The sequence below is a fragment of the Egretta garzetta genome, unplaced genomic scaffold (assembly GCF_000687185.1).
Source record: "Egretta garzetta isolate BGI_Z169 unplaced genomic scaffold, ASM68718v1 scaffold36, whole genome shotgun sequence".
Lineage (NCBI taxonomy): Eukaryota > Metazoa > Chordata > Aves > Pelecaniformes > Ardeidae > Egretta > Egretta garzetta.
The window spans coordinates 1727490-1747523 of NW_009259975.1; the positions used below are offsets into that span (position 1 = coordinate 1727490).

Consider the following 20034-nt stretch of genomic DNA (forward strand, 5'->3'; position numbering starts at 1 on the left):
TCCAACCTGGCCTTGAATGTTTCCAGGGATGGGGTCTCCACTACCTCTCTGGGCAACCAATTCCAGTACCCCCATTGTAAATAATTTCTTCCTTGTAGGTAGCCTGAATCTGCCCTCCTTTAGTTTAAAACCATTACCCCTTGTCCTGACACAACTGGCCCTACTAAAAAGATTTTCCTCCTCTTTCCTATAGGCACCCTTTAGGTACTGAAAGGCCTCAACAAGGTCTCCCTGCAGCCTTCTCTTTGCCAGGCTGAAGAAGCCCAACTCTCTCAGCCTGTCCTCATAGGAGAGGTGCTCCAGCCCTCGGATCATTTTTGTGGCCTTCCTCTGGACCCGCTCCAACACTTCCATGTCCTTCTTGTGCTGAGGGCTCCAGAGCTGGACGCAGTACTCCAGGTGAGGTCTCACCAGAGCAGAGTAGAGGGGCAGAATCACCTCCCTTGACCTGCTGGCCACGCTTCTCCCGATGCAGCCCAGCGTACGGTTGGCCCTCTGGGCTGCCCGGGCCCATTTACCCCCAAGTCCCTCTTGGCAGGGCTGCTTTCAGTGCTTTCATCCCCCAGCCTGTGTTGATATTGGGGGTTACCCCGACCCAGGTGCAGGACCTTGCACTTGGCCTTGTTGAACCTCATGATATTCACACAGGCCTACCTCTCCAGCTTGTCCAGGTCTCTTTGGATGACATCCTGTCCTTCTGGTGTGTCAACTGCCCCACTCAGCTTGGTGTCATCTGCAAACTTGCTGAGGGTACGCTCAATCTCGCTGTCTAGGTCATTGATGAAAACGTTAAACAGCACCGGTCCCAGTACAGACCCCTGAGGGACACCACTCGTCACCGGTCTCTATCCAGACATCGAGCCGTTGACCACTACTCTCTGGATGCGACCATCCAACCAATTCCTTATCCACCGAACAGTCCACCCATCAAATCCATAGCTCTCCAATTTAGAGAGAAGGATGTTGTGGGAGACCATGTGAAAGGCTTTGCAGAAGTCCAGATAGATGTCTTCAGGAATTACATGTACCCTGTGGTGTAGGAAATCAGTCTTTTGGGAAACTCTTGCTGATGACAAAATGGGTTGAAACTAGGTGAAGCTATGTGGGGGAAGAAGGTATTTTCTGAAGTAAATGGACTAAAAAATAAGTAGCTGTTTTGGTCATAAGCCTCATGTTTCCACAAAACTCTGCTAATGATGTGGAACACAGTCCAGCCAATTTAATGTACCTGTAGACAGGGTTGTTCTCTAGTGCTTAACACATCTCTTCATATAGGTGTAATAGGAAGTTGCTTCTGTGTCTTCATTTGCACTTTGTGCCCTTCTGGTTGCAAGCTGTGGAGCTAAATGAGAAATTATTTTCAACTTCTACTGTATTTAAGACCACTGGTGATTTTCATCCACAGCTCATGTATAGAGTATTTTGTGTCTGGGGAATGTTTTGTGGGTTTTTTAGTCTTGTATTTTTGCTTACTTGGGGAGTTTGGTGTTCCTGCTTGTTTTAAGAGGGTATGACCAGTGGCTTCATGAGCTTTAGGATGGTTTCTAGTAGAGGAAGCAGTTTAGGAATATCTGGTAAGCTTGTCAGCTTTTAAGGAGCATTCTGAGAAGATCAGAAGTTGTGAAGGTTGCCAGGTTAGGCAGGCAGGCTGTCTTGATTTTTCTAAAACTAACCAGGGACTGCCTTATGATTTAAAACTGCATTTTAGAGAAGTACCGTATTATCTCTCTCCCTGCACGCCGCCCCTTCCTATCATACTTTTGAAGCCCACAAAGGTACTTTGCTCAAACTTTCAAATTAAATTGATGTGGTGATTGCTTGATCTAAACTGTAGGCAACCTGAAATTAAAACTATAGCATGAACTGCCTGATGGACCTTCACTGAACGTAGAAGAATACATGATAGTTTAAGTGCTTATGAAATGAGATCGCATCTTCAGTAATGTGATCAGTGCCTTGGGTTACATTTTCTTCCCAGCATTTAACATTGCCTAATATATTTCTAGGTCTTTTTGTGTTAATCTGAAGTTATTTCAACCACAATTCAGGTTGGGCTAGCTGCCCAGTTGTGTGCGCAAGGCAGTTGTTCCCCACTCCCCCTCCCTCTCCCTTTTTCCTTTTTAATCTACAAGTGGTGTTGGTAGTTTTCAATTTTTCCTCTGGATTTGGATGAGGAGACGATGTTATGGACTGTTGGCCACATACAGCACGAGAGCTATGCAGTAGTTGGTAAAGGATTCTGGGGTCTGTCTGTGACTAGTCAAAGAAGGAAGCATTGCATTATTTTCAAGATAAAACATCCCATCTTGGGGGAAAAAAATATACATCAAGCAAAAAATTCAGTTTAATAGAATTCTGATTTGTTAATGGCAGTGCTGTAGATAGGAAAGTCGGCCAAGCCTTATAGGCAGCATCCCTAAGCAGTGAAAGCTGCCAAGCTTCACTGTAACTGAAGAAATATTGATTTGAATGTTGTCAGGTGTTGTACTGGGATTTGCTACTGCTAGCCAAGTAAAAAGAAACTCTTTTCCGATGACAGTCAGCTGTAAAGTTCATAAAATGGCTGCATCTATTTGAAGAAGTTTTTAGAAAAATTAATTCCTTCTGGATGAAGTTTGAGATGCATTGGATTTTAATACTGCCAGATGAAGTTTATGAACTATTTCATGCAACAACAAGGTTTCACTTTATATTTTTTTCTAAGGAAAGCATAAATCCTTTCTATGAGCAACTGTGTAACTTCTTAGTTTTAAAGTGCTTGGGGAAAATGTAAAGTTATTCACTGAAGGAATTTTTTTTACAAAAAGGTACACTACATTTATTATGGCGTTAACAGCTGAAGCACTAAGGTGCTGCAGAGATTTGAAAAATGTCAGAAAATATCAGTGTAATGGAGAATATATGCAGCTTTGGCAATAAAGCTCTATCCTATACATCTTTTCCTTCGGTATTTTTTGTGGTGACAAAGAGTACTTATAGTCCTTGCAATTTCTGTTAAAAACTTAGGTCCGCTTGCTGGTGCAGATTAGAACAGATGCTTCTGAGATAATTAATATTTTTTTTTTTCCCCTTGCTTTATGTGTGGCCAGAAAGTGACAGACTTTTCCATTTATTTGGGGAAAAGTGGATTGAGCTCATGGTGGAACATCGGGAGGTAGAGGAAAATTAGTCTTTTTAAAAACCTAATTAAAAAAATGGAGGAGCACTGTTAGGAAATGAACTTTCAATATTTGTTCAACAGCCTGGATATTGCACATTGTTGATAAATGTACTATTTTAAAGGCACTTTTACTGTATGGCTTGTAAGGTTTCTTTAGACAAATCTATTTGCTTGCAATTAGGAAGTCTGATGCTTTGAGGCCTTTTCAGTTTTGCATAATACATAATTATAACTGCTTAAGAATTTTTCTTTGGTCCCTGATGTAGCAGAAAAAAACAGATTTTTTTCAAAGTAGTATTCCCATAATACAGACGTTTAATCTGTGTATGCTAATCTTTTTTCATTACATAAGTGAAGATACGAAAAATACTTTCCTGTCTTTAGCTGGACTAGCTTTTCTTAAAAATCTTAATTTGAAATGTGTCCCATCTTCTCTTTTTTTTTCTTCCCCTTAGATTTGAGTTCTGTGAACCTGCCTTTGTGGTTGGTAATTGTTTGGAAATAGCCTCAGACAGTCATCAATATGACCGGATTTACTGTGGAGCTGGAGTCCAGAAAGACCATGAAAACTACATGAAAATTTTACTGAAAGTTGGAGGCATTTTAGTAATGCCTATAGAAGATCAGGTGACTTAGTTGACAATTTCCCCTTTTTATCTTTCAGTATGAGAAATAGATAATTTAAAGAATGCCTATAAATGTATGTTTGACTAAGTTAATGTTCAACTAATGATATCTTGATTCAGTGTATTGCTACAGTTAAGCAGATATTAGTCTTTTTAATGAAGTGTTGAACTTTTTGCCCTTAAGCTTGTAGGAGAGCATCAGTATCCTGCTTCCAACAAAGTCTGTGGCAAAACTATTTCTTCAGTGAAACTAGAACTCTATAAATAGTATTTTCAGTGTATTATACCAGTCCCAGAACTGCTTTGAAGTCTCTGCTCCACAGACGTTTTCAGTCAGTACTTCAGAACAAAGAAACCACCCTCTAAACAAAGAGAATTTATTTCAGAGGAATTTGAAATAGCTGTGATTAGTGGGACATGGTAAGGGGAGGAAAAAACTGAAGGAAAAAACATGACTTACTTCCATCAGTTTTCAGTGTTGCTTTTCCATGTTAGATTAAACGTTTTTCAGACAGGTGTATTATTTTAATAATACTTCGCCCTTTTATCGCTTTTCATCCTTAGATCTCAAAAGGCTTTACAAAGGTAAGTATTATTCTCCCTGTTTTACTAGTAGGGAAATTGAGAAAGACATTATGTGATTTAAGTTGATGTCCTCCTAAATACAGATAATGACTGAAATGCTGATTGTGATAAACATGCTAGTTCCTTTATCTTCCAAAAAGAATTATCCCATTATATATCTGCTTTCTCAACATACCAAAGTGATTTAAACATAGCCTGCATGATTCAGTTCCATAAATATTTTTTCAGTATTTATTGGACTAAGATACTGTCAGTTGAAATTGATGGAATCCAACTTAAAAATAGTCATGATCTGAAACCAAAATTGAAACCGTGAATATTTCTACTTTATATGCAAATGCTTAGGGGGCTAGACCATGTAAGGTATAAGGAACAGCTGAAAGATTTGTGTTAATTTAGCCTGCAAAGAAACCAGTAAAGGAACATTTAATTCCTGACTTGGCTTCCTAAAGGGGTGGAGAATTTACTTAGTAGATAGGATTCCAATTCTCCTTGCTGAAACTGAACTGAAAGAAGAATGTTGCAAAGGGGCATTCTGCCTGCATGTAGAGGAAACAATTTGTCATAGTGAGAGTGGTTGAACACTCCTTCAGGTTGCCTAGTCAGGTTGGGAAACCTACAAGATTTTTTTTAGCTTCATCAGCAAAGCTTATGAGTTGTCTGATTTAACTTTGAAGTTGGTCTTGTTTAAGCAGGAGGTGGGACTCCAGAGGTTAATTACAATCTAAGGTATTCTATGATCTTTTGGAAAAATCAAGAAAAGCAAAACTTACTTCAGGCCTTAATTTTCCAGCTGCATCTCTTCCCATTGCCAAAGAGCCTTATTCAGTACTGTAGCAACCAAGTAATATTTCAAGGAATATGGAAGTCTTTCTGTTCATAAAACAGCCTTTATAAATTTATTTTGAAGCAAATCAAAATAGCAGTGTGTTTTGAACACAAATCTGAATAGTATTAAGTATGACAAAACTGTAACCACGGATTTATTCTGGTTTTGTTTTTATGCAGCTAACACAAATCTTGAGAACGGGACAGAACACGTGGGAAAGTAAAAATATCCTTGCTGTTTCATTTGCTCCACTAGTACAACCAAACAGAAATGACAACGGCAAACATGACACTGTGGGACTGCGTAAGTGTCATTTGTGCTCTCTGCCTTTGGCTTGATGGGTTGTTATAGTGCCTGCTGTGGTGGTCTGGAAATGGGGAGGCTATGCTATCCAGGCATAGTAGGATAGAACAGAACATAGAGTTTAGCAAAGCAGTAGCTCACTACTACATTTTTTTTTTGGTCCTGGTGCATGTTCCGTGTTGCTAAGCAATTAATATCCTGAATTAAAATTACACAGTGTTTCCAGCTTCTTTTTCCAGACTTCTTTTCCTTTTAGATTCAGTTTCTTTTTCTAGTGAGGGATAGATAAAATAGCAAGCTAATATTAGGTCTGTCAGGAGTGCTAACTTTCTGATGGTCTCCCAGAGAAAAGTATTCTCTTCCCCCTGTAATGGAAGGAACAGGTCTAAACTGCAGCTGTGGTGCTATAGGATATTAATAACAGAGTGTGCTCGCATCTGCCTGCAACTGATACAGTCTTGCCTAGCTGTTTTTTAGTAGTCATTGGGTATGGCTTTCTAGATGCAATGCTTTGAATTAGGTTAATAAAGGTATTTAGAAAGTCTCTGCAAGTATCATCAGTTGCCAAGATGATAAAATAGCATGATGAGGGGAAGGGGAAAAAAGTAGTGGAGAAAGGTGTAGAGTTGACACTTTCTGTCAGGGTAGTCAGGGCTAGGGCTCCTACACAGAGCTTCAGTAACATGCGGGAACTTAAATAAACCCAACAAAGAGCCTAGAAGATAACAGCTTTTCTCTCCTGTTTTGTTCTGTTAACATATAACCAAAGCGATCTGATCCCCCTGTCCTTTTTTTTAACTGTGAAACAGGGATAAACCCTTCAGGAGTCCAGAATGTCCTGTCAGATTGCATTGCCTGTAACTAATGATCTGCCTATTAATTTTGAGTGTGTGTGAGCTTGCCAAGGATAGTACCTTATTATCTACCTTCACTTTTTTTTTTTTGTTCAAAGTATAGATGATCCTTTCCTTTATTTCTGCAAAAGAACTGATTAGATAATTAACTTTGGTTGCTTTAACACTTGCTTTTTGATACCTCAGAAGTTATTTCCTGAAATTAACTTAGAATCATAGTTTGGGCTGGAAGGGACCTTCAAAGGTCATCTAGTTCAACACCCCACTCTCCCTCCCACCTCCCTGCTCACAATGAGCAGGGACACCACTAACTAGATCAGGTTGCTCAGAGCCCCATCCAACTTGGCCTTGAATGTTTCCAGGGATGGGGCATCTACTACCTCTCTAGGCAACCTGTTCCAGTGTTTCACCACCCTCATCATAAAAAGTTTCTTACTTACATCTAGTCTGAATCTACCTTCTTTTAGTTTAAAACTATTACCTCTTGTGCAGTTGCTACAGGCTGTATTAAAAAGTCTGTCCCTATCTTCCCTATAAGCTGTCTTTAAGTACTGAAAGGCTGCAATATGGTCTCCCCTGAGCCTTCTCTTCTCCAGGCTGAACAAGCCCAACTCTCTCAGCCTTTCCTCATAGGAGAGGTGCTCCAGCACTCTGATCATTTTCGTGGCCCTTTTCTGAACCTACTCCAACAGTTCCATGGCTTTTCTGTGCTGAGGGCTCCAGAGCTGGACACAGTGCTCCAGGTGGGGTCTCACCAGAGTGGAGTAGAGGGGCAGAATCACCTCCCTCGACCTGCTGGCTACGCTTCTCCTCATGCAGCCCAGGGTACGGTTGGCCCTTCTGGGCTGCGAGTGCACATTGCTGGCTCATGTCCAGCTTTTCATCCATCAGTACCCCCAAGTCCTTCTTGGCAGGGCTGCTTTCAGTGCTTTCATCCCCCAGCCTGTGTTGATACTGGGGGTTACCCTGACCTAGATGCAGGACCTTGCACTTGGCCTTGTTGAACCTTATGAGTTTCACACAGGCCCACCTCTCCAGCTTGTCCAGGTCCCTCTGCATGGCATCCTGTCCCTCAAGTGTGTCAAACGCACCACTCAGCTTGGTGTCATCTGTAAACTTGCTGAGGGTACAATCGATCCTGCTGTCCCTCTAGTCCCAATACAGACCCCTGAGGGACACCAGTCATCACTGATGTCCATCTGGACATTGAGCTGTTGACCACTACTCTCTGGATGCGACCATCCAGCAAATTGCTTATCCACTGAATAGTCCATCCTTCAAGTCCATATCTCTTTAATTTAGAGATGTTGTGGGGGGCCATGTCAAAGACCTTACAGAAGTTCAGACAGATGACTTCCGTAGCTCTTCCCTTGACTACTGATGTGGTCACTCCATCATAGAAGGCCACTGCGTTGATCAGGCAAGACTTGCCCTTGGTGAAGCCATGCTGGCTATCTCGAATCACCTCCCTGTCCTCCATGTGTCTTAGCATAGCTTCTAGGACTTGTTAATACAAGATTATTTTTTTGCTATGTTATTTGAATTAGATACAGTGTGTAATAGATAAGCTAAATCGTGTCTAACAGTGAAATACAGAGGTGGCTTGTCAAACTTTTTGGTGTTCTATAATTTTATACAGTCTTAATTCCCTAGAAGATGGAGGAGGATTTTCAAGTGTTCTCTATCACCATTCCTGGATTTTCAGAATGAAAATAGTGCAGACGAGTAGCATTCAGAACTGAACTGTAGTACAATAAAGATGTTTCCTATAAGGAGCTTAATATAATAATTTCAAAATTACTCTTTAGTGAGAAGAAGAAAATAACATGCAAATGTGCTACTAAGTTGGCACTATTTAAAAAAAACCAAAACACCGTACAAATTAGCATCTTGAAATTGTATTGTAAAATGAAATCAGTAAGATATGTTTCTTTCTGCTGCTCAGGCTGCTCTAGTTTTATCATGAAGATTAAAAAAAGGGGGGGGGTATAAAAAAGTAGTGAACTTAAGCTCAAGAAATAAAAATTCTAGCTAATTCCTCTTTTATAATAATGTCTATTTGTTTCACATCCACACACCTGTACATTGTAGTACAGTAAACATTATTATTCTGTAACCTTTAGCGAGAAATTGCAGATACCACTGCTAAGTAAATATGGAGTCTGTGCCACACTTTGGACAGCCCTTGAATGCCTTCTGACACATACATAATGTTATATATAGACTACAGTTATAACTCATATTTACATAGGGCTTAGTAAAATATCTTGTCAGCCAGTCATTCTCAAAGTAGAATCTTTTTCTTACGGAAAACTACAGAGGTGTTGCTAAAAGGGTCATTTTACCAACTTAGTTGTTGGTTAGGACACAATTCCCTGCTGCTAGACAATTGGAAGGAAGTAGACATTAAACATAAAATTTTAAGTTGCATCATGTTCTTCTCATTTAAAAAAAAATCCTTACTGTGAATAGTTTGAGTAATACTTTCAGGAGAGAAGCTAAGACAGGTTGGCAGTAAACCCCATCCAGATTCTCATGTAATGTGTAAATGATTTAAGATGGCTTATGCAACACCGAGTGGTTACACCTGTGTGGCACATTGCAAGCAAGGATGAACTCCGTCTTTGGGTAGACTATAAGCTGTGTGGTAATGGTCAGGCACCACTAGCATTGATAAAGTAAGTATTTTGCATCTCAACAAAGTCTTATATTTGAGCAGGATGTTAATGTGATTGCATAGCTTCCTGCTTAACTTAGTGGGGGGAAGTAAACTTGTGTTGACCCACAGTATACTGTATATACTAAAAACTTTGATCTTGAGCCCAGTACATCACCCTTAAGTCACAATGACAGATTTTATTGAAGTCTAATTTTCTTTATGTAATCATGATGAAGGAGAAAAGGTGAAACTTCTTAGATTCAGTTAAATTTTACTATATTTTTAAGTTTGGTTACCTTCAAGTGTAATTTCTAAACTTCAAGCAAGTTTGAGAAAATCACTAATCAAAACAAAAGTGAGTTGTATTTCTTGGTCAGTTTGGTTTAAATCCATGAATATCAGTGGAACTTAAGGCTAGTTCTGTTACTTGGAGCCTTCCCTGGGTGCCCTCCTGAGTAGTTATGTATTCAGAAAGATTTTATATTACCTGCGTAAGAAAGCTTTCTGACTGTCTCATTGTAGGACTTCCTAACTACCCTTCCTGCCTATCAAGCGTTTTTTTTTTTTTTTTTTAATGCATCAAGTGCAAAGCTTCCTAAAGGCTCGTTTTCTTTGTGCTATGTGTATGTCTGGGATTTCTGAACAGAAGTGCAGAAGCTTTAGGCTTTGACTTCCATTATGTGTTACGAACTGCGGGTAGTTACCAATTATAGCTTATGATCTGGAATGTGAGTATGAGAAGCTTACTTTGTCTTTAAACGTTTTAGATGTTGTCTTCAAAATCAGATAGAATATAATCAGTCATAACTAGAATAAAAATAATATGGTTGTCTTATATTTTCTTACAGTATAAGAAAGCTGAGAGCTTACTGCTTTTCTACCTTTTTCAGGATGCAGTGTTTCAAAATTTTGTTCCATCTTTTGAAGGAAATATTTTTTTTTGTTCCAATTTTATAAAGTATCTCTTACACAGTTCTGTACATGGGACGAATGCCTGCTGGTCCATTACTTCAACTTTATATATCTTCTGCTTGCATTTACCATGACTAGCATACAATCTGCAATCATGGCTTGTGTAGCCTGATCTTATACATGTGTTTTGGATGGTTAGATAGGGTACTGTTCTTGAATTTTGAATTGATTTTATATTAAACAGATGGGGCTTGGTTTTTTTATCTCTGTTGGCATTATCTGAAATCAGTATTGCCAGTCATAAGCATCCTTTCTGTCTCAAGTATGAGTTAACTATCAACTAACTGAAGTCAGCGTATGAAACAATAGATTTTGTTTGAAATACATTGAGTGTTTTTTAAGCTGAATGCAGTATTGGAAATGTAGTTATCAAAATTATTTCTTCTCTAACTTCTTCCTTGCTGTAGTCCCTATTATTTCTATGCTACTTTGTATAGGAAGAAAAATGGCAAGCAAGAAAGTTGAACAGGCTGTAGTTTTGGTTGGTGTGCTTTTTTGTTTGTTTTCCTTGGAATTAGCCAGCCGCAGTTCATGTAGGGCAGGCATCTACCAGCCCATAATACTTAGTTATTACCTACCTGTCTGTCACTGGAAAATATGTGGCTTTTGGCTTCTTGTTACTTGTTTGTTGTTGTTTTTTTTTCTTCAGGACGTAAGTAATTTTGACTCCTTTTCTGATGCAAAGATATGGGTGACTTACCTTATTGGTCAGCTGTAAAGTTGACATGGCCCTCCCTCATCAGTTCGGTTCAGTAGGAAGTAAGGAAAACCACAGTGAGTAGAAGAGGGAAGCAGAAGAAAGGCACTTGCCTAAACAAATGTGACATAGGGGTAGAAATTGTTGCCCAGCAGCAGGATCTTAAAACAATGTCAGCAGTAGGTCCCAAGACTTGCCAGGTGCTAAAAGGTGACAGTATTTGTTGTATGCTTTCTTAAATGTATTTTAATGATCTGTTCATACTTTCTACTTCTCTTACACATCTGTCAAAAGCCTTCTTCAATTCTTGGACTGTGCCACAGGGTTTGTCAAGGTGGCTCCATCTACCCTTGTTTCATTTGCATATTGTACTAAAATTTCAAGTGGTCTTGAACATCGATCAATCTTACTGCCTTGCAGCTAATTTTTTTTTTTTTTTCTAGAGGGAAATTTAATTTAATATAACTTACCTTTCTTTCATTTTAGCTCCATGTGCTGTTAGGAATCTCCAGGACCTAGCTCGAATATATATTAGACGCACCCTTAGAAACTTCATAAATGAGGAGATGAAAGCCAAGGGTATTGCTCAGAAGGCTCCTCCGAAACGAAAACGCAGGAGATGTCGTAGACGCAGGATTAACACCTATGTGTTTGTTGGTAATCAGCTCATTCCTCAGCCTCTAGATAGTGAAGAAGATGAAAGAATGGAAGATGATAACAAAGAGGAGGAGGATAAAGATCACAGTGAGGCCTTGAAGCCAGAAGAGCCTCCTCGAAATCTGTTGAGAGAGAAAATTATGAGTCTACCATTACCTGAATCTTTAAAAGCATACTTGACCTATTACAGAGAGAAATAACTTGTTTTAAGTAGAAATAATGCCTACTGATAGTTCCTTTATTCTTGAAAATGTAGCATTTATTAAGAAGTAGGTGGACAAATTATTATTAGTCTTTCATCAAGACTGAAGTACAGCGATAAATTGTAACTTGTTTCTATCTTGTCTTTGCTACAAAGGAAGACTTATGTTCAACAGTAGAATCCCTTTTTAAAAATCTATTTTTCTTTAAATTTTGAAAATGCTGTTTTAACTCTGATAGAAATATATATTCCATTATGCAGCACTAATCAATATTTTGCATGGTAAGTCTCTTTTGATCCCTAACAGATTTGTATTGATAAAAGGATGAGTGAAATTTTATATATGCTAAATAATTGTTAAACATGTGCATCTGACTTGATGAGCAATTTGTCTGTATTTATTATTACTAGGGGAACATTTTAAACATGCAGACACTTATCCTCTAATGTCAGAATCAGACCCTTTTAAAGTTTATTTTACTATGGCTTTGTTGCAATCATTATTACTATGTTGGTATAGATGTATTCCAACAACACAAGTGCAATAAATGTATACAGACACTGAATGAGCTGGCTTTAATGAAATACGAAAATACAAGTTCTGAAATGTCAGATGACCCTGCTACTTCTGCATTTATATCTTTTGCCAAAAGATCTTAAAAAGTAACAGCTTCTCTCAGAGCCTTAAAGAAACATCATATTGAGTAAGAAGCAAAGCGATGCTTACTTCAGCTCTGCTTATATTTAACTCCATTCTACACTTTAGGTGTTTCTAACTAGAGTCACTTCCTCATTTGTAGGAAGTTTAGGATAGTACTTTTTGTTTATTTCTACAGCTCACAGCATTGAGTCAAAATGTTTGGTAATACAAGATTGTAATTTAAATATCAGTCATCTATATTTACTGCTTTTAAGTAGAGTTAGAATTTCAACGAAGTTTAGTTTGTATTGCTTACTGGGATAGCTATAATAGTAGAAGTTAGAATTTGTTCAGCAAATGCACTTTAGTAAGTGAGTTTTATACTTAACATGCATCTCCAAGAAGGTAGACTTGTGCTAGCCTATATTTTGTTTCTGAGCATGGCTCTTAGCACAAAAGTATTTATAAAATCATATGCATCTTTTGGAAACCTAAGAGTAGCAGTGCAACTGTGGGGACCCACAATAGTGCTGACTTAAATCCTTCTATGATTTTTTCCTCTTCTAGTTGTGAAGTTACTTGCAGTTCTCATTTTTAACTTTGTTTGCTTTTACCATCTTAATTTCTTTATTCTCTGTTGTAACATAACCATGAGGGAAAACACTGTTTATTAAGAACTTGGCATGATATGCATTAAAAGCCACAATCATTGGAAACATCTGCCCGTTGGACGTGGTGAAAAACATTCCTCTTGAAATACCCTGCACGATACATTTTATAATATTGGTAACATTTTTTTGTGTCATAACAATAAAACAAAATAATCACATCTTTCTAAAACAGTAAATGGTCCTAGTCCAAGTATTTCTAACCAGCCAATATTCCTGTGGTCTAACAGTCCAATATTGACTTCAAAATATATAAGCATTTTGTTGGATCTGAGAAGGAAGATAATACATAATCCCATGACACTGACTCTTTATGGTGCATTTAATGCTTTAGTCCCTGTTTTTTAAGGTACATCATAGTAACGTTTTAAGTGGAACTTCATGAAGGCCTGTTTTACCAGCATGTGGAGTTACTTTCCGCAATATATTTACAGCATAAGTAAACAAAACTATTTGAAATAAATATTCTGACTTTATTTTAAAAGAAGGAAAAACTAATAAGAAATAGTTTTCCAAAATAATGATACTAATAAAGTAATTGTGATGCTTCAGCTATAAGAATTGAACATAATCTTGGTTTAAATGGATTATTTTAGACAGAGCTTGAGTAATCTGAAGTTTGAGATGTTTTTTGTCTCTCCTTTTCTTGGAATCTACATCCATAAGCTCAAGAGTATGAGATTGCTAAATATTACTTAAATACTTTAAGGACTCTATACAGGATGCTTTTGGAGAATAAATTTCTGCATTCTTTCACGCCTGTGTACTTGGAAAAATGGACAGCAGATGACTTGTCGTGATTCTTCAGTATGTAAGTTTTTTTGAGTCACTGAAAGAGAATGTTTCTTCTGTGTTTATATGTGGATTTATTTTACACTCTTGAATTTATATTTACATAAATAAAAAGGTAGAAATGCAAAACAAATTAAAACTTAATTTTTGCCATCTCAGTTGATGATGGGGACATTGTTGCAATAAAATGGTTTTTTCGGTGGTTTCTGCTTGCTTGAATTTCTGTGTTTCTGTGCAAGTATTCTCAGTTATTTGGAAATTCGGATACCAGTTTGTTCATAGTTAGGTCAGTATCTTATTAATAAAGGCTATTCTTGAATTTCAGAAATAGAGTAATACATCATCTTGCTAAATTTTGAATTTTTGCAAAGGTTGGAAGATGAGATGTTACTCTTGACACGGGAAAGCTATTTTGGGCCCCATGCTACTTTTGAAGTACTCATGTGAAAAGTTCATTTCTTCTGGAGAGCTCAGAAGCTGTATTTGAGCTATATACTCAAGAACAGTTTCATGGGTTTTGTTTCTAAATACTAAGATTTGTTTTCACCCTCAACAGAGCAACTATCTAGGTCAAAATAAATAAGGGAAACTTTGAGGGAAGAAAGCAAGGGTGGTGAGCAACTAGCAAGTCACACTTATATCGAAACTCCATCTTGATGCAGCCTTACCTTGTTAGCAGTTACAGGAAAAGTACAAGGTGGGTAGATTGAGCTGACTAGCAATACTGTAATTGTGGTCCCTGTAAGGAAAGGTGTGATGAATTGGAATTGCCAGGGGGTTCTATCTGCTCTGGTCTGGAGGAGGTCTTGAGACCAGTGCAGTCTTTTCAGAAGACAGTCCTGTCTTGTTCAGGAAAAACTGAACTGCTGCCTCCCCAAAACTTGGGAAACAGTATTCATTGAAATGAACCTGAACAGCCCTCTTCAGCTGAGCATTGTCTCTTGCTTGTTTAGGTACTGGCAACTTAAGACTATCTTATTTCTTTTTATTAAATCCTATCATTTTTTCTCTAAACTACTTACTTTAAAATTGCATCTTTACATGTCAGTGTGAAAACAAATAGGTAATCATATGTGATATGTCCTGATTAAAACTGGTTTAACTCATTAATTACTAATCCCTATCTCCTCAAGGGTGTCTCCTTTCATCATTCATGTAATTGAGTAAAATTGAAAGCTATGTTGGTGTGATTTACTAATCAGTTATAAAAGATAAAGGAGCTGTGTGCTGTATTCTTTTTAGAGGCCTATACAGAACTCCACCTTAATGAGCTGCTAATTACTTTGACTAACTTGAATCATGTATGAGGTCCTTTCTGTAAACTTGTTTTGAGAAGGTCATTGGAGTGTTAGTGGAACAGTAAAGCTTTAAAGTTGTGTGTTTCTTGATGTCCTTTGTAAAATCTAGGTGGCTGATTTCGTAAGTGCCTGTCTCTGGCTTCTGTAGCTGCACTGCGTACATGATGATGTCCTGAATTACTCTGTTCAAGTAAAGCCACCTTGTTTAGCCACAGCCTTGCACCATGTTTATGGTCAGTGTGGAACCAAGAATCTAACACTGATTTATCAACGCTTTTTAACATGATCATAACATTTTCTTCTGAGAGTCTTCTGATTGTCATCCTCTGTATTCTGTGATGCTTTTCAGCAGTTTGTCAGGGGAACTGAGGGAACTTACACCTCCCTGTTAAAGCTCCATCTTCTGCTGCTGTGACCTAGGAATCTATGTAACACCTTGCCAGATTTTTTTGCAAAATACTTCAGTACTGGAGAGAAGCAAAAGCACTGCAGAAAGAACTGAATTGTCTTCTTTCCCTTCATGCATTCACAAGCAGCCATGATGATCGTAGGCTGAGAGTGTAAAAGTGTATCAATACATGCTAAATGCTTTTTTTAAATTTTTATGAGCATTTCCTTGCCATTTTGCTAACATCTTCCTCCTGACTGAAAAATAATTCATTAGGGTTTCCTGATTTAGGACAACATTGAACCATCCTATCACTCCACTGTTTACTTGACTGCCCTACTTCAAGTATCTTCAGTACACATGGCTGATCTTCACAAACTGAGAAATGTTCCTTGCAGGCAAATAGACATACAGGGGTTTTTTTGTTGATCTACCCTTTGTCTGTTAGGTTTTTTCCTTTGACATCCTTTTGAGTTCTTGAACCACTGTATTCAGTTTTATCAGGTTTCTGTATGGTTTGATTTTGAAGACTAGTAGCTTCTATCGATGTAATGTTTCTGAAAATCAAACCATTTAAGTGAGGAAACCAACTGGTCTGGGAGCCTTACTTTAGACTTCCACTTTTATAATTGTGTTGATGAATTGCAGATCTTAATTACAAATCCGTATGACAACCTGGGTGTCCAAGATAGAGACTCTTTCCATCTTCTGTTACAAACTACTGTGGCTGAAGTGGTCATTTTTACTGACAACGTGATTCCTGGTTAAGATCTAGAGGCTCACTAACCCCTGCTTCCTAGAAAGGGGTAGGTAGTTTTTGGGAAGTGTTGGACTCAAAATCACTGTTTTAGGCAGGGCGAGCTATAGGTAGAGGTCTTGGCAGTCTAAGAATCACGGTTAATCTAGATCTAAGTATTTTAAGATAGTGTAGTTAGAGTACTTCTATAGAAGGAAAAAAAATGACAGTAATACAATTAAAATTGGAGCATGTGCACTTCTTTGTTTCTGTTCGTTCTCTTGGAGTTATGCTCAACCTCCCTTCTCCCGACTGTCAAATCCACAGCTTGTGACTGCTGGAGAGGGTAGTGCAGCATTCTGTGCTTCTGCAGTCCTTCATGGGAGGAATATTTCGTTGATGTTGCTGGTTCCTTCTTACTCTCCCGGGACCAACTTGGGAGTCATGTTTATGTTGGATAGTGTGCTTTTGCATCATCTTCATTGTTCTGTAGCTCCAGCTTGTGTCCAAGCTTACTATATATGATAGTCTCCATATGTTAAGTACTATATTTTGTTGCCCCCTAAGACCAGTTTTGTCAAGCTTTGCGCCTATGGTTTGTTCTTTGGGGGGTGGGTTGTTTTGTTGGTTTTTTTGTTTGTTGGTTTGTTTTTATTTTTTTTAAACTGACAATGTTAGAGAGCTGTTCACAGCTGTGGGATCTCCAGTATCATGCGTGGGCCCCATCTCTTGCCATCCCATGCTAATACTCACCTACGCTGCCTCCTATGTCCCCACTTCTCTGGGCCTCCACTCTCGGCCACGTTTCTCTGCACTGTGGCATTGTGTGAGAATAATAAATATTCTGCCAACAGTAAGTGCTTGTTACTGTTACCTATATAAAACTAGAAGACAAACATGAATGAAACAGGTTATCAATAGACACCAGGTCAAGTGAAAAGATTGCTGTCAGAGCTAAACTGAGTAGAAGCTACAAGCAGGTTGGGGAAAGCTCAGATGTAGCAAGTCCAGAGGCCTTGCAAACGGTATAAAGTGTATGGCCTGCTATTGGCAATGTCAGTTCCGTATTACAGGGTTACACAAGGGTGAAAACAAGCTTTCATATCTCTTGACTGAGTGATCAAACAGCATTTTTTTAGGGTTGGGTCAGGAGCAGAAATGAAGGGAGGAGTGAGAGGTGGGAAACTTGTATAGGCAGAAGTGACTGGTAAATAAACAGCAACAGATCAGTTTATATCTTAAAAGATTTAGCAAGAAGTTTTGATTCCTGTTTAAAAATATTTTAATTTCTCCCAGTTCCCAGGTCTGTCCAAACAATAATCTTTGTATGTTAGCTTGAAAGGAGGTTTTGCTCAGTAGTATTTTAATCCCTCCAAATACCTGGGTTTAATCTTTCTAAATTAAATTAGTTTTTGTCCTGGCTTTCAGTTTGTGTCTCTATTAAATGATACAGTGCATATTTGTGCCGTAATCAGTAAGAGCAAACATACAATGCAGTATTTTTGTACTGTTTGACAAATTCTGTAAAGTTGGCTTCAGTAATCTGTGAACAGTAGCACCCTTTTTAGATCAACATCCTACAAAACTGTTATTTGTAGGACTTTCTTTGGTTTAGTTTGTGGCGTTTTTTTCAAAACTCAGTGGGTTGGTTTTCTACAAAAAAAAATAGTGTACCTTAAAAAACGCTTTCTAACCTTTCTGAGGAATTGTATCAAAAGCATTGTGCGTAATAAATTGCACCAAAAGAGGGCAGTATTGCCCCACGGGAAAGTAAGCTTTGGGTGTGCTGGCACAACTGGCAGAAAAGACAATAATATCATATCTACATTGATGTTTTATGATGAAATATTTCTTTGAGTAACTTCCTTGGATACGTACCTGAAAGTTGTGAAATCCTACTGAGTCCTTTTACAATTTTTCTAAATACACCACTGAAATTTCATTTTTAGGGGCATAGTACAATGGGCTGCTTCTAGGGTGTGCATTAATGCAAGCTGAGACCTTTCCAGAGTTGCTGATGTGGGTAAAGCCTTCCATTCATAGGCACGTAAGGTACTGCGCTGGAGAAGGCTCTGTAAGGGCTTGACAAGCTGTGTAACGGGCATTGGATGTCTTCAACTGCCAGAGATGTTTTGGATTTCGTTCTAATGCTTACTTGAGACAATATGTAAAGATTGGACATTGGGCATGTGAGGAAAGCATGGCTGTGTAGAAAACTGCCATGCGTGATAGCATCCCTACCTGTGTGTGACTCTTCTAGACCTATGTAACACAGCAGGCCGGCTGCTGCTGTGCCTGGCTGCTGCGCAGTGCATGTTGCAGGGGCATTGGCTGGGAGGGAGGTAGTTGTTGTGCAGTAAGTACACATTAAATGTTATCAAGCATGTGGCACTAAAGCCTGGCCCAAGCGGCACGTTTCCCAGAGAAAGCAGTGTAACCTGATGGGGAGCACCTTGGAGGGATGTTTACTGTTCTGCTGCCGAGGGCCCCAGCAAGAGTTTGTCCATCCCAGATCCCAGCTGCACCACAAACAGGTCCCAGTCCTGCCTTCAGTGTTTGCAGCAACAGCCAAGCTAGCTTTCCAAGCCTCTGGATTATGCGAACTGGCAGGTTTGCAGTCCTGAGAGTTTACAGTCTCTGGTAGTTGCTGATTTACTTCTGAAAATTGGGAAAAATATGAAACAGTGGCTAAAAAAGCAAGTGTCATATTTGAAGCATGAGACAAACCGATCTGTCATACTGTTTCCACAGCATGATCTCAGCTTTGCTACTGATGCCAGTGCCGAGATGCGCGTTGGCAACAGTCTTGCTCGGATGCAGTTCAACTTCTCTTGAAAAACAAAACACATTTCTAAACTATTGTGATAGCAGAGGGAGGACATGAATGCTGAATTTTCAAAGGCCAGAGTGCGGTTTTGCATGGATGCAAAGGTTGGCAGGCTTGTTAGCTCAAATATCACAAGGCACACAAAGTGCTGCTGAACAGCTTTCAGACCAGAGGTTGTACATGCTGAGATGTGGAAACGGGGTAACGACCCATCTCCGTATGAAAACCTCTAGTGCTTCCTTCCATGGCTCCTCTTTTCTACCCTCAGACACTCCCTAAAATGGGGATTGTGTGAATATGTTGCAGAAAGCTGTTACAGCATCATCATCTTAAGTACCTGCACTCAGCGACTTCTCCCATATCCAGAAACTGGGATTTTAGGTTTTCTTTAACCCTCTCTAAATCCTTTTAATAATGACATGCATCTCCAGACCTTATCTCACTTCAATAAATCGGGTTAAAAAATCAATGAGTATTTTTTTTTCCCCCTTGAGCACAAAAATACCTCTTTTTTGGAGAGGGGGAAGTAACTGAGATTTTGGGGAGTGACAATGATGTGATACTAACTTGAGATTAATAATAAATTCTGGTGTAACTATTTTCCTGTAAACATAATACCCCCTTTTACTGCTATGAAAATCATCACACTAAAGTCCTGTTCTCTCCAGTGGTTGTAGCAATTGTGGTGGTACAGATTTAGTTCTGTCATAGTAACATTGCTCTTTTATCCACTACTGGTCTTTCACCTTCTATCTAATCTGTGGACTCCAGTGGTCACTAATTGCAAGCCACTGCCTGTATGTGATGCTGGGAAGAGAATGTCGTCTCTTGGAATTGATCACAGGTGAAATGTTGAACATGAGTGGATAATGGAGTTACAAGATACTTTTGAGGGAAATACAAAAAATAAAAGGACTTGCAAATCATATAGGTAAAGATCCATAGAAGAGTGCCGAGCTGCCGCTTGAGGCACCTTTAAATAAAAGCTTGTATGTCCATAGCTTCTCAACTCAACTGCTACCTCCAGTCCCACCTGCCTGCCATGGTGTTTAATATCACTTAGTCATCACCTAAGTCCCAACAAGGATCACCGAGCAGGTATTCCCCAGTTCAGTTTGTCCTGAAAGCTCAGAACACTCCT

General features: G+C 38.8%; 1 protein-coding gene across 6 annotated transcripts in view; it reads left to right on the forward strand.

Moving 5' to 3' along the window:
- The window catches only part of PCMTD1 (protein-L-isoaspartate (D-aspartate) O-methyltransferase domain containing 1), a 51162-nt gene extending 37215 nt beyond the window's left edge, over positions 1-13947 (forward strand). For 5 of the 6 annotated variants that reach the window (XM_035895868.1, XM_035895871.1, XM_035895872.1 and 2 more), the window contains 4 exons: positions 3616-3787; positions 4351-4371; positions 5380-5503; positions 11172-13947. In XM_035895868.1, the coding sequence (XP_035751761.1) occupies positions 3616-3787; positions 4351-4371; positions 5380-5503; positions 11172-11542 (688 nt within the window). In that variant the 3' untranslated portion in view covers positions 11543-13947. The remainder of the gene's footprint in view (positions 1-3615; positions 3788-4350; positions 4372-5379; positions 5504-11171) is intronic. The other variant, XM_009640355.2, reaches the window with a different exon arrangement.
- Positions 13948-20034: the final 6087 nt, after the last annotated feature.